The 12,229-nt window shown below is 40.1% G+C and overlaps 1 protein-coding gene across 3 annotated transcripts in view; it reads left to right on the top strand.

The window, feature by feature from the left end:
- The first annotated feature begins 3,595 nt into the window (after nt 1-3,595).
- Nucleotides 3,596-12,229, top strand: part of LOC310957519 (myomegalin) — a 37,804-nt gene continuing 29,170 nt past the window's right edge. For 2 of the 3 annotated variants that reach the window (XM_083928117.1, XM_083928116.1), the window contains exons 1-5: nt 3,596-4,141; nt 9,245-9,321; nt 11,446-11,569; nt 11,661-11,806; nt 11,902-12,058. In XM_083928117.1, coding sequence (XP_083784243.1) covers nt 4,001-4,141; nt 9,245-9,321; nt 11,446-11,569; nt 11,661-11,806; nt 11,902-12,058 — 645 coding nt within the window. In that variant the 5' untranslated portion in view covers nt 3,596-4,000. The remainder of the gene's footprint in view (nt 4,142-9,244; nt 9,322-11,445; nt 11,570-11,660; nt 11,807-11,901; nt 12,059-12,229) is intronic. The other variant, XM_083928118.1, reaches the window with a different exon arrangement.

The raw sequence follows: 12,229 nt of genomic DNA, 5'->3' as shown, positions 1-12,229 counted from the left end.
CACCCTGAGCACTCCTGGTGGTGAAAGTCTGCCTCTTGGTACATCGTGGCCCACATAGGCTCAGGTTACACCAACTCCAGGATATTTGTGTCTGATGCACCGCTAGATAAATTTGTGTAGAGGTCTTAAAACTAAAGAGAAATGGTCAAGAGTATGATTGCAAGTCACAGACTAATTGGAAAATCTAAATCTCATAAAGATTGCATGTACTATGTTGGACTTGCTGGTCAGTTTTCCTTTTATATGTTTGAGAGCAGCGTTACATTTTATGAAGCTGTTGCTGCTATTTAAAGGTGAAATATGTAGAATCTTCATTAAAAGCTATATATATATATATATATATATATATTTTTTTTTTTTTTTTTTTTTTGAATGATACACCCATGGGGCGTCTTGAGGCGTATTGAATGAAAGTATTGCTTTTCCATAAAAAAATATATTTAGTCTGAATTAATATTTAAATTTTTTTTTGATGGGTTTGACAATGACTTTCTGTCACATTGTATCACATTTTACCAGCAATTAAGTGGCCAACATTGCGAGTTGCCAGGGTTGTCTGTTGTTTGGCGCAGCTACTGTAGGCTGGCACTGGGTGAAATGGAGTTTGCCAATCCTGCAGCTGCTTTGCTATTTGTCCCAGCAGCTGAGTGACTGGAGACGGGCAAAAACTAGAGTCAATAAAGGCCAAGCATTCACTCGATGGACTGAGATAAAAGAGTTCAACGGCATTAAAACGCATGCCGAAATTGCTACGTTTTGCCTTGATTGGTAAGCTAACTTTCATGTTTACTTAGCTGTTACAGCTAACGGTAACAGCTAACGGTAACTGTCAGTCAAACTCCTCTGCGATACTTGTTTTTATGGCGCCGGGTCTGACCAACCTGGCAACCCAACTACTGGAATTATTTTCTCCATATTCAACCTTAAGATAGTTATATGTATAAAGGCTTGTTTCATCCACAGGCACCTAGAGATGAATTCAGAGGAATAGTTTGACATTTTGAGAAATACGCCTGTTTGGTTTCTTGCCAAGAGTTATCTTAGAAGATTGATCCCTCTCATGTCTGTGCGTTAAGTATCAGTGATAGCCAGGTGACGGTTAGCTTAGATTAGCATAAAGACCGGAAACAGCACGACAGCCAGCCTGTAGCGTAAGTAGTACTCTACATGTAAATAGCACAGCATGTAACAACAGCCCCAAAAGGTTGTTTTTACATTTCTGTTTGTGTACTAAGAATCTAAAAACAACATGTTAGCATTTAGTTTGGAAGATTTTGGCAATGTATTTCACCCTGTTTCCAGACTTATTGCGGTATGCTAACCTCCAGGATCCAGATTCATAATCAACGCACAAATATGAGTGTCATTAATGTTGTCATCAAACTCATGGCAAGAAATGGAATAAGTGTATTTGCGCTTTGCATTTCAATTTCCTCACCTGGATTTACCCTGCCGGTCTAGGGGATTGAAACAATGACCCATCCGGTCTTAAATCAAAAGTCTCTTCTGGTAAATATAGCACACAAGTAACCCATTTTGAATGTGTATTGTCTTTTTGCAGTGCAGGTTTTCACTGTGGACAGGTTCTCAGACTGTGCTACATTGATTTCGAGTCCAAACCACGCTCACGTCAATACATACCTCCCAACTTGTTTCAGACGCATACCAGATCAGAACAACAAGTCAAGCACTATTACTGTCTGAAAACTCGCAGCCAGTGACGGTTTCTTTAATGTTATTCTGGGGGTGTTGCTGGGCCCTGTTAAAACCAACTGGAGGTGTCACCAACTAGTCATGAAAGCCGAAGTTACTTTCTAAAAGGACTCAGAGCTGGAGTCACTTACATGGCTGCCAATTCTTGGATGTGTCACTTTTACACTGAAATAAACACATACTGCACGCACATACTCACACACATTCACTCCTATGTGTTTGTCTTTGATGACGAGCTGAAAGGAGTGTACGAGTGGTGTCACGTGTGGAGTTTAAAAACACACACACACACTATGTACATGATGTCATCCCTGATGTATTGTGGAGACTCCGCTTGGCGCCTGTCCTATCTTTGCTCAGAATTATTTAGCAACAGCATGTAATGTGACACTTAAATTGGCACACTCACTGAACGCATTAAGAACTAATATTGACGTAACTATGTGTTAGTATGTCTTGGTCACTTCATTATTGCACTGAACATCTGTCTGAAACTTGATTTAAGCCAATCTTTTATTATGAGACTAAAAGACTCATCCGTCTTCCTTTCTGTTCACTCATCTCTCTGTGGGACACTGAGGGATTCACCGCTCTGTGAGATTCAGGACACCTCCCTATTTATAGCACTGTGGCTCCCAGGTCTCCTATTTCATCCAACTTCTTTCCACTCACCTGTCTGCCCCGCTCCCATTGGCTCCTCTGCCTTCCCGTGCTGGTTACTCTTTGTCAGTTTGTTTGATTTTACTGGTTTTCTATCTTGGATATTAACTCATCCCATTTTGTCTTTTCATCTCTCTGTTTTGAGCCATGTTACTACTTTACTCTCAGCCAGACATGCTATATATTCCAATTTTCTGGAGAGATAAGACGAGTGGGAGAAAGTAACTAATACACAAACAAATACATTACTGTACTTAAGTACAATTTTGAGATACTTGTACAGTAGGCTTCTTTACCTTGGTATTTATGTTATATTACTTTATGCAACTACAAAAACATTGTATTTTCTTTACTGTACTACATTTATTTTTGCAGCAATTGATATGATGTTACTTTGAAGATCAAGGTACAATGCAAACCATATGATTCATTTATAAGACATTATGCATTGTTATACTGTACAAAAAAGTAGTCAAACTTGAACCAGCTACAACATAAAATGTTGCATAATGCCTCTAATAATCCTATATCTACTGAGAGTTGTCATTCTACATTTAAGTACATTACTTTTTTAAATTAGGTTAAAGTACAGAAGTATTTTTGGCAAAATGCATCAGTATCATAAAAGTAAATGCATTCTAAAGTACAAATTTTAACATAAATATCTTTATTGATCGTTTTCAAATTATTTCCAATGATTAATTAAGTTGTCAAGTGTATTAGCATGCTGAGTATGTAAGTGTAATGTGTAAAATAAAACAAATAGTGTTGAGATTGTCATGTCCCTAATTCAGAAGAGACTAAATGAAGGCGAATTACTGTTGTGATTATATAAGATGCAGTCTAGTGTGGACAGAGTTTCAGCTGTTCTCTCAACGGCAAACAAACTCCACACTTAAAAATATATTAAAAACAGACAGGGAAGTGATTAAACTGGACAAACAAATTGTATTTTCAATCTAAAAGGAACCAGACAAAATGATAAAGAATGGGACTCACATCTAAGCCCTTCCTATCTCTTCATGTCCCTGTTTGTTCCTTCTGGCTCTCCTGTTTTGCAGAGGGGTGAAATTTCTCTTCATATCACAACTGCCTGTTAGCCCTGAGCCTCGTACCTCCCCCGACTCACCCTCCCTCCCCTCTTCTCCCCTTCCACCCATCTCCCCTGGCAGTCTGGGATTCCAGGGATGTCTCCTCCTGTAAAATAAGCTCTTGTCCCGTCCCCGAGCACACCAGAGCAAACCATGGAGCTGACATGGTTACACCTCTGACCGGCCGGGCTGCAGAGTCGCCCTCTGCAATGCAAACACACCTTTAGACTCTAGTGTGTGTGTGTATGTTTGTGTGTGTGAAGGTGTTTGTGTGTGTGAATGTGTTAGATTTAATGTGTGTTTGTAGATGGTATCCCAATGGCCTGTTAGAGGCTAGGATACCACTTTGTAAATAATTTGTTTATTTTGACATTATGCTCTTCCTGAGAAGGAGGTAGCATGTCTAACGGTTACCGGACTCTACTGTCATTTAAAATGGACTCCGTGTTTCCAAATGATACGGAGAGGTCGAAGACGACTGTTTATTTCTGACCTATAACGGACATGTCAAGTCGTGTCGGTGCTATTTGACGGACATGTCTAACGGTTACCGTACTTTGTCACAGCACCTGAATGACCTGAAGAAAGAGAACTTCAGCCTCAAGCTCCGCATCTACTTCCTGGAGGAGAGGATACAGCAGAAGTACGAGGAGAGCAGTGAGGATGTCTATCGTACGGTGAGTAGGGAACCCCACAGGGCGTGAAGGAAATGATGGGAGTCCTGTTTGATTGTGATAAGTGGTGTGGGAAGTTGCTATTCAGGGGCCAAGGGTCCTCTCACCAAATAACAAAGATATCAATAATCACTGATTTTGTTTTGTTGAGCGATTTGGCAGCGAATAGTTTATGAAAAGAGTTCAATTGTGCCTTTATCAGGCAGTAGGTGGTTGTTATCATGACAGCATACAGGTATGTTATCCTGAAGCGTCACTGTTTGTTGACCCAGTGATGTGGTGGAGGTGATTTTGACGTGCCACGTGTTTAGTTTGTTTGTTTTTAGATATGGCAGGAATACACATAAGCTTTATGTTGTGTCACTAACCATTGTGTCTTGAACTTTACAAATTGTGTCTTGCACTTTACAAATGGTGTCTTGTCTTTGTCTTTGTCTTGTCTACGCATGGAAGAGGGAGAAACGAAATTTCAATTCCTTTTATGTCTTGTTCATGTGAAGAATTGACAATAAAGCTGACTTTGACTTTGAGATATATGAGCTAGCTCTTTGCTCAGGAGCTTGTATTTGATGCAGTTTGTGTGAACCAAGCTGACATTTGTCCAGCAGGACCTCTGTTTTGCTGTGCAATGTTGTCTTATACTGGGATCATTGTATGCTCTTAAATTAACCAGTGTACAAATGTTTTACCACACAACCCAGTGATACTAGGTTACAGTGCAGCTCTGGATATATAGAGACCCAGTGAGATACACCTTTGGATATATTATGAAAGTTTATCATGACAGCTTGTGTTGTGTTTGAGCCTTCTGCAGAGTTGGGTATTAAACCCTTTTACTTTTTTTTGGTACAGACTGAAATGTGTCTGCAACACCAAGTATCAAAAATGAGAAAGGAATGAAAGCTGACATCAAATCCCCATTCAGATGGGTGTTCTTGTTTACTTTATCAAACGGATCAGTACTGCTGGTACTGACCTTATTGAGCAGATTGGGTATATTGGCCATGATCATGTTGAGCGCCATCCCTGTTTCTGGCCTCATTTGACCTTATTTAAAGAATATTGTAATAAGTTCCACTAAGTCTACATATTTATATGTGAAACAAAGAGAGCTCCGGTATTGGAATCAGTAAGAAAACGTTGGATCGGTGCATCCTTGTGTTTATCAAGTACTTCTTAATTGAAATTTTAAAATGCCCATTTTAAATTTTATTGAAATTTGGCACAAAAGTCCAACAGTATCTTCATTTGACCATCCTCTGGCGACTGTGTGACGATAACAAATCCAATTCAAAACAACGCTGGAAGTATGTCGGCACGGTTGACGTTGTCCATGGTTGCCTTTGCTCTTGTTCTCTTCATTCCTTCGTTGGTGTGTTTTGGAAAAAAATCTGTGCTCTACAAATTTAAAACTGCCACAGGTGCATGCTGGAACTCCTCAGCTGGTGTGTGCAACAACATTAACTGTCACTGAAACTGAAGGGTTTAAGAAGTCAGATGGTCCGGCCCTGGTCTGGGTATAAGTGCGTGTGCCTTATGTGTGTGTAAAGTGTGCATATACAATAAGGTGACCCTGTCCAGCTGTTGTCTGTTTACCAGCACTTAAAACGCGCCTCTTACTTTCTCCCTTCATTCCTAATCTCCTCTGAACAGCAACAGCTCTTTGATATGAGAAAACTAAATGAGTGCTTGATCCAGCCGAACAAGACCTGAGTGTCCTCCCACTTATGCTCCACAATTACTACATACCAGCAGTGATTGAGTAAACTGATCCCACGCCATCCGACTGTATTTTAATCCATGTGTTTCACAATCTCTCACTCTGTGCGGCTGAAGGTTGATCGTTCTAATCAGTGTTTTATTGGAGACTAAATCTTTGTTCCATAGTTGTAATGCGACCCGAGCAGCTCATCGCTCTCTTGGTCGTGTGTCATAACAGTGCCAGGGTTCCTGTCCTCTCTAAAGCATTTCAGTGTAATACAGTACAGACTAGGTGTGTTGGTCCTGGGCACATAGCGATCTTCTCAGAGCTCCAGAGACTCTATTTATAGAACAGGCTTGAGTGCACTGATTTATTTATCACATGCATTCACATGAGTGTCCATATGTGACAACTCATGCATCATAATGTGTGTTTCTGTGTGTTTCTCTTCCGCATATAGTTTGTTACATACAAAGCGTGTCATTTTTATCATGTCAGTTCATTAAAAATATAGATATGTTTGATATGAATTATAATTTAATATGTAATTTAAGCAATCAGTCGATAAATTGATCAAACGAAAATGATACAATAACTATTTTGATAATAACTAACCATTCTTTTTTCAAACAAAAAAGCCAATTATTGTGAATTAAGAGGATTTGCTGCTTTTCTTCATCTTATGGGATAGTAAACTGAATACCTTTGAACTCAGATATTTCAGTTTTATAACATTTATAACAGATATTTCAGTTTTATAACATTTTATAGACAAAACTAATAGTACATTTATACAGAAAATGATCTGCAGAATAATCAAATCATAATTGTTAGTAACATATTTAATATATTGAACAGCATATTTGACCGTTTCCATTAAATAAAATGATGCTACCAGAGCATGTAATTGGTTTGGAATATAGCATCTTTAATAGCTGTATTAAGAGTAAATCATAGTATCTGTCAGTAAGTGATCAGTCACAGGGTTGCAGGTGTGTTTGGTTTATGATGACACTCCTGTCAGTGCGGCCGTCTCCCTCCTCATGCACAGTTTGGTTATTAGGGGATCTGTTGCTGAGGGTCGGCAGGCCAAGAGGGGCCAGAATAGCAGGTGCACTGTGATGGGTGTCTATATATAGAGCTGTTTTCAGGATGGGAAAACGTCTCTCTTACTGAAAGCCAAGTTGTTGGCACACACGGGAATATGTGTTCATCTTACTTGTGTGTTACATTATTTATTATCAGAGCATTTAGATGAATCATTTACCGTCACTAGCTTCGCAGAGCACATGTCTGGTCATGTGATGCATAAGTTCTAGTTTCTGATGCATATTACTTTACTTAGTACTGCACAGTTGAATTATCGAGAGATTAACTGGTCTGAAGATAATACTACTAATAATAATAATAATACAGAAATGTGTTATTAATAAAATAGGAATCTTTTCTACTTTACAAAACACAACCTCAGTCATGTCCCTTTGAATTCATTTCAGCCCTCCTTTTTTCTTACTGCACATGTATAGTTTAACAACTTTAACTCTATGATAGTAAGAAACAAGACGTTTTCATTTTTGTTGGTTTGTTTTGCCTGAAATCCATTCGACAAGCAGTGAAAATGTGTAAACATGTAATTTGAAACTCTGGTTTTGATATTCGTCACTTTCTGATTTGACGTGACTAGTTTATGTGTAAGTGCTTTGTGCTTTGGTCACGTCTGCAGAATGAATGTGTGTAATGTGTTTGTGTGAGTATGTGTGTGTGGAGCACTCATGATGCCTCTCAGGAACATTTTTATAAGTAGGTTTGGTTTGTCGTTGCACGTGTAAGCCCGACTCTCTGAGTGTTACGGATAAGGGACAGGGCAACAGACTTACCTAAGACGTACTAAAACTTTTCTTAAACAGAAAGAAAAAACGAAAGAGAAAGGAGAGGAAAGAAAGCTAAATCAAGATGACGGACAACAGAAGGTGGACAATCTGTTGAGATTAACACGAGCCTAGCCGTAGTGATAAAACCTATCTACAGAAACACCCATAAACTGTCCTCTCGCTCTTCTCTAACGTCAGCATGGAAAGAATGAGCCCAACCAATCCCCCTGTTTAAATCGTCAGCCCCCTGGCCCGATGTAAGAGCCCTGATTGGCCCTGAAATGTCCCACAGCAGGTAAACAAACGGTGGAGTTTAGCATTTGGCCCTCAGGGGTGAATATCTTAGCTGTCCTGAATTCTCCAGCTCTAAATATACCAGCCATGTCAACACGGTCAGATGTTCTGTACTGATGATACACAACACTCACCAGCCCTGGTCCGCACAGCAGAGACGGAGAGATTAGATACAGAGACAAAATAAAAAGGTGCTTGAGATGTGAGGGAGGGAAGTGTACTTTCAGACAAACAAGTGAACATATAAGCATTGAACTGCACTGTGTCACACATTTTAAAAGCTTATAGGATTTCTAATTAAACCTCAAGTGTACACACCTTATTTACATTAAGCATGATCCTAATGTAGATTATGTGGTCCTTTGTCTACGCAATATCTTCAGTTTGGCTATTAATCACATGCTTTGCTGCAGCCATGATAAATCAAGTGTGTAAGGCGAGATATCTGATATGAAAATGTTTTTATTTTTGTGTTTTTAACTTATCATAATGAAACTTTACAGGGGTTTCCAAACTTTACAAAGTCACAAACGACATAACTACCGTATCAAGATTGATTTCTTTTGTTATCTTCTTAAATTAAATAGACTTATCTCACAGCAGACATGGTCAGCAATGTCCGTTTTTAATATTATTAAAGTGTTATGTTTGGAAAAGTACATTTATGCTTTTGCTGCTATAACAAATCAAAATGTCTGTGTCTATTGGCTTATATTTTTGTTATCAGCCCACACAGGTGTTTTTGTTTATTCTGGCTGATTACAGCTCTTACAGCCCTGAGAGAAGGTAGAATCATCCAGTTAAGTAAACCACCTGTGTGGAGGAGGCTTGTAGTAGCTTAAATATTCACATATTTCTATGTAAATAAATACACTTGACAGTACTGTACATCCAGTCAATTTCACTATTTCGGCCTCAGACATTTAAATTGCTATCCTATTTTTCACACAGAAAACCCTTTGAAAATTAAATGGCATGAAATTAATAATTTGAATGAAAATGCAGAGTTTATAGTTGCAACAAATCACAAATTTGATCTGTTGTGCAAATATTGCTGGGTTTCTCGATCACCCGAACAGACAAAGTATAGTAATTGGCCACAATAACTGATACTGCAGTATCACATGGTCATTTATCGATTACAAGATTTAATGTTGATGTTGGAGGAGATGGTGTGTTGATGATGTGCAATGACGGATTGACAGATATGACTGACCGTACTACTTTCATCTGTTGCAGAACATCGAGCTGAAGGTGGAAGTAGAGAGCTTGAAGCAGGAGCTCCAGGAAAAACAGCAGCTTCTGGACAAAGCACTGTAAGTCCAAAAATATGAATCATAATTATTGATTAATGGGCAATCCTTACCTTAAATAAACTAAGGCTTACCAATGTCTGAGTGTTCATGTATGTGTGAACTAGGCGGATTAAAGATACATTTAACCAAAGAGAGCTTTTTATTTAACTTAGAAGTTAAGATGAGCGACTCTTTCTGCACTTCAACATCAGTCGTGAACAGACAGGCAGGTGTAGCTTCATTCAAATACCCTTCATTAACAGCCTGTGAAACATCATGGGATCCAATTACTTCACATGTACTTTTAATGCAGTACATAGTGTTGTTATACTCCAGTATGTTATTCAAAACTTCAACACATTGAAGTTTGTTTGACTTCTAGGTTGTTATAACAAAGATGAATCCTCTGTTATGCTCAATATTCATCTGTCGGTCCGTTTGACTTATGTAAGTCTGTGTGTGTGTGTTTGTGTGTGTGTGTGTGTGTGTGTGTGTGTGTGTGTGTGTGTGTGTGTGCGTGCGTGCGTGCGTGCGTACCTCTATCTATGGGCATCAGCTCCATGGTCGTGTCTTAGCTGGTAACACCTCATATCTCCAGCGGCTCATATGTCATGCAGCAGCTGATAGCTGATAACGCACACATACACACACACATTATGGACACACGCAAACCTTCATGGATAGGCAAATTAAACACACAACTTAAACCCCTGACCCCTGACAAATGTCTTGTTTACGATTATTGTTGACAGTCTACAGCAACTGCTGTCGCTGTAAGCATGTTACAAGCTGATGAAAAGGGATTCAGTGTCAGGGCCTCTATGAAAGCAAGTATCCACCTCTGTTTCTGTTCAAAATAAATTGATGCTTAAAGATTGGTCTCAAGTAAATTAACAGTACTTACGAGGACCAGTTAATGTTATTTAGAGGCAATTGTTTGTCCATTTTTGAAACCGTTGATTTCTTAAAAGATCTCCTCCTTGACTGCATGGGCAATGATGGCAAAGGTGGAGATCTCCCTGGGTTGTTTGCGTGGTGGCATATCAGTTCCTACTCTATATGGTTTAGACTTTGTTATAGTTGGCCCTGCGTTGGTGCTGAAATTGTCAGAGATGCTGCTAAAAGGTCAGGGTTGTTGACCTTTAAGCAGCATCGTTGGCCAACTGCTGGAGCTTTTGGAAAGGATAAATTGGTTCTTATTACTGGTCTCTATTTTTGTTGCTGTGTTCACTCCCTCTCTTCACTTTCTGTTGTATTGTTACAGTCTGACCAACACTGGTTCTTGCCTGCACTTGTCACATTGGTGTCAGAATCTCATGAACTTGAAGCCTAACAGTGTTTCTCTGTTATTTAAATTGTATGTGTTGTTGATAGACCAAGATTACAGAGGTCACACAGAAAGGCTGGTGCCTACAGTAGCATGGAGCTCTTGTACTAACTGCACATGAATAAAGACAAGACACAAGACAGGCAATTGCATTACTCAGACTGGTTCAAAATATCCCAGTTATTTGAGCTGTTGCATGCGGTGGACAGAGTTAAAAACGTATGTAGTGAGGGTCCAGGACAGGACTCATGGAGACAGAGTGGCGTGTGCCATTCTGGGAGCAGAAATTCTGGGACAGCGTCGTCGACTGACTAAGGGATACAGACAGATGCTCGCACAGTTGGGGTCTGAAGGAGTCGGAGGAGCACATGCGCCAAGAACTGAGAATGCAAAGAAGGACGTTTGAGGAATTTCACATATCTGCAAGTGTAAAATGTTCATATGCATATACAGTACATGTAGTTTTCACAATGTGTATCAATTGGGTGTGACACTGTGAAGGAGAAATGATCTAAATTGCATCCAATGCTGTATTTATGTCTAGCCCATCACTACTTACGGACTGCGTGAATCACTAACCATGACAATAAAAGCCTACACCATGGGTGGGGCAGCTACACTCTGCTATAAGTGGAAGGGTGTTGGGTATCCCATGAGCACTGTAACGGGCAGGAAAGAGATGACATCATTGTTTCTTTGCATCATGCTCTAATGCTGACCTCTCCGACCACATTTGTGTGTGAATATAAACTGAGTTGATGTGGGGCTGTATGCAGTGTGATACCTCTGATTAACTCGCATTTTCCCCTGTTGAACAGCACAACAGCCGAGAGCTTGACCAATCACAATGAAGCAGAGCTGCAGAGACGTTGTCGGGAGAGACAGCAGGAAATCGACCACATGGAGCAAGTCCTTGAGACGAAGATTCAGCTCCTGCAGGAGGTTTGTCCTCTCACACCTTCAGCTAATTGAACTGACAAACAGGTGCCTCGCATTTACAAATCATAACTGTTTATGCATGTGTTATTTCCAGGAGGCCCAGCTAGCACGCAGCGAGGCTGAGCGGATGGCCTCGCACTCCCATGCCTCCCTCCTCTCCCTAGACACCCCAATGGAGGACATCCCAGAGGACGAGAGACCTCTGAGCATCCTGTCCCCATTCGACATCAACAAAGACAGGTGCAAAACACAAATAAATATCCTCAAGAAACACCAGAATCAAACAAACCAAATCCACCTCCCTGTCTCACTGCGATTTCTCTGTCTGTGTTCAGGTTAATAGAGGAGCTGACTAAAGAACTTTGCTCCAAAGAGGCGTTCATCACAGAGCTGAGCGGAGAGAAGGCGACTCTCACTCTCAGGGTGGGAGAGCTGGAGGGACAGGTTCAGGAGCTGTCTTCATCTCTGCTGCAGAAGGACAAGGATGTAGATGTATGTACACATTTTATCCCTGTTTTCAATGACACCTCACATCAGAAATATTCTTAGGCGTCTCTGTTGCTGAGTCTTCGCAAAGTGAAAACCCAAACTTTCTCTAACCTGAGGAAGTGTTCAGTAAATTAGTTCATATTGGCTTGTTATCCATTTTATATGTATGTGGAG

The sequence above is a fragment of the Echiichthys vipera genome (assembly GCF_963691815.1).
Source record: "Echiichthys vipera genome assembly, chromosome: 15".
In the NCBI taxonomy this organism is placed as follows: domain Eukaryota; kingdom Metazoa; phylum Chordata; class Actinopteri; order Perciformes; family Trachinidae; genus Echiichthys; species Echiichthys vipera.
The sequence above is the reverse complement of the archived record's forward strand: the minus strand, read 5'-3'. Positions and strand labels throughout refer to the sequence as shown.